The sequence below is a fragment of the Phanerochaete carnosa genome, assembly GCF_000300595.1.
Source record: "Phanerochaete carnosa HHB-10118-sp unplaced genomic scaffold PHACAscaffold_1030, whole genome shotgun sequence".
Lineage (NCBI taxonomy): Eukaryota > Fungi > Basidiomycota > Agaricomycetes > Polyporales > Phanerochaetaceae > Phanerochaete > Phanerochaete carnosa.
The window spans coordinates 1-2,149 of NW_006768657.1; the positions used below are offsets into that span (position 1 = coordinate 1).

The 2,149-nt window shown below is 54.5% G+C and overlaps 1 protein-coding gene across 1 annotated transcript; it reads right to left on the minus strand.

Moving 5' to 3' along the window:
* Positions 1-494: 494 nt before the first annotated feature.
* PHACADRAFT_203314 (uncharacterized protein) lies at positions 495-1,634 on the minus strand (the record flags this gene model as incomplete). Its single annotated transcript, XM_007403332.1, has 1 exon — positions 495-1,634. The coding sequence occupies one exon, from the start codon at positions 1,632-1,634 to the stop codon at positions 495-497; it is 1,140 nt and encodes a 379-aa protein (XP_007403394.1).
* Between the last annotated feature and the right edge of the window lie 515 nt (positions 1,635-2,149).

The window sequence follows — 2,149 nt, forward strand, 5'->3', positions numbered from 1 at the left end:
ACGTAGGGCACGGGATAGTCCGCATAGGGTGCTCAGGCGAGCAGCACCCCCCGCTGGCGGGCCAGACGGTTGATGCGACGAGGCAGTCGCCAGCGGCGACCGCCCCTGAGCCTCTGCCGTTTGTGATTGCTTGTGGCGCCGCCAGTGCGACTTGCCGGTGGCGATCGCAGGGTGATGCTCTCGGATTCATCGGCTCATGCTGAAAATGACTCCCTTGCACCACTCGCCACTGGCGGCCATTCCTGATTTGTTTTGTGATGCTCAGTGATATTCGTTGAATCCATAAGAGGCCGCGGTAGTTGCGTCCAGGGTATATCATCCGGTACGTACGTGATCTGGAGCTTACTGCAAGGGTACAGTAAACCCGCCGGCCAAGGCTGGTATATTACATGCCCAGACTACAAGAGTGACTAACTAACCTCTCATGTGGCGTTGCTTGGTGCCCGCCACTGGCGACCGCAAAAGCCGTAGTGCCCGAATAGTAAACGGCCTCATTACCTCAAAGTCACCCTCTCCAGCGGAATTATAAGACGTTCGTTTATCGCTACTTTGGGTGCCGGGCCTATGTGGTTACGGGGCAGCGTGACGCACTGTCCCTTTGCGTGCTTGTCGGTGTCCCAAATTCGATCGCTTGACGACCAAGGCAGCCAGCAGAGCTTCTGAAACTCAGTAAGCAACGGTTCGCGTATAGTATCTTGATCTCCTTCCGCAGCGACCTTTTTGGTTAACACCAGCCACCGCAGCCAGTAGTGGCAGGACCCGAAATGCTGTGTTTTTACGGGACGTGCTTTTTGCTGGGCAGTATTAGGAAAGAACCGGTTGAAGAACAAGCGGTCCCACGTGTCGGCGCTTGCGATCTTGACATATGCGCATGTGAGCGGGAGAGACGAGGACTTGTACAACTCCTCTGTTGCGTCTCGTCGCTCGTCGATAGTCAGCGTGCTATAGCACCCCCTCTTTGCGGAGCACGGAATGACAGCAGCTATGTCACGGAGGAAGTCCTGCCAGATGGCGTTGACCTCTCCGTCGAGCCCTCCATCAAGCACGTCGACAGCTCCTACCACGCCGGGAAGGTGGCGAACTCTGACACCTGCCTCTCCCAGCCCGAAGTCAATGTCTCGGTCCGGAGAGCGTGCTCGTGGTGGTATACGTCGTCGTAGTTTCGTGCGTCGAGGAAGAGCAGTCGGCTCTTTTCTTGCCTTCTTTACTGCACTCGCCATGAATAGCAGCTCGAGCTCAGTGAAGCTGTTGCAATTGTAGATCATTGCGTAGGTCCTGGCGTCGAGTCCGCGTGCCGGGGGAAGGCTGTAGATGCCGTAGTCGTACTCCACTGCCGACACAAAATATAGTCCACGCTCCTCAATTGCCGGTCCCATCCGACCCTCGGCCACCAAGTTCTCCACCTCATCGTCTTCGGCCAGATTTTCTTCGTCTTCGGCATCCCAGTAGGCCGCCGGCGGCACAATTGCTTTGTCCCAGCGCTGCTCTCCTGGACGGAATATGAGAGAGTTCTTGATCCATACACTTATTGCACCAAGACCTAGCACAGGTCCCATGGCGCGCAGCTCGGGTTTGGCTTTCTCCAGCGACAAAAAAACATATCGTAGTGCGGCGAGTCTCCAGTAGCGGAACATCCTGACGCTGTTTTAATAAAGAGAACACCTGGTGAACGCTGAACTTACCACCAATCAATAGGGTCAAATCCAACAATTGAAGACTCGATCAGCTCTTGGGTAACGTCTCTCAACATGTGAGATGTTGGGGAACCTGGAAAAACTGCTGCCCGAAGCTCCAGTCTTGCGGAGCCCTCTTGTTTGACTTCGGCTTCATGACCAGCGCAGGTGTCGTAGAGTACACCAAGTGACTCAACATCTGATAAGAATGACTTCAAGCGGTGGGGTAGAAGGTCCTGGGCTCTGTGTCGGCGAAATTGGCCTGGATGAATCTGATATGTCGCACACTTGTCTGTTGTGAAACGTTGACATATTTTACATGGCGTCGGCACCAAGTGTGGGTACCTCGACGCGAATCCGGACAGGTCATAGAGCAGAGACAGACATCCTTCTTGAAATGTCTTCCCTCGATGGTCTGCAAATTTCCTCCACTGATGGGGTGCAGAGCATACTCCAGTACCTTTTGATGACTGTCA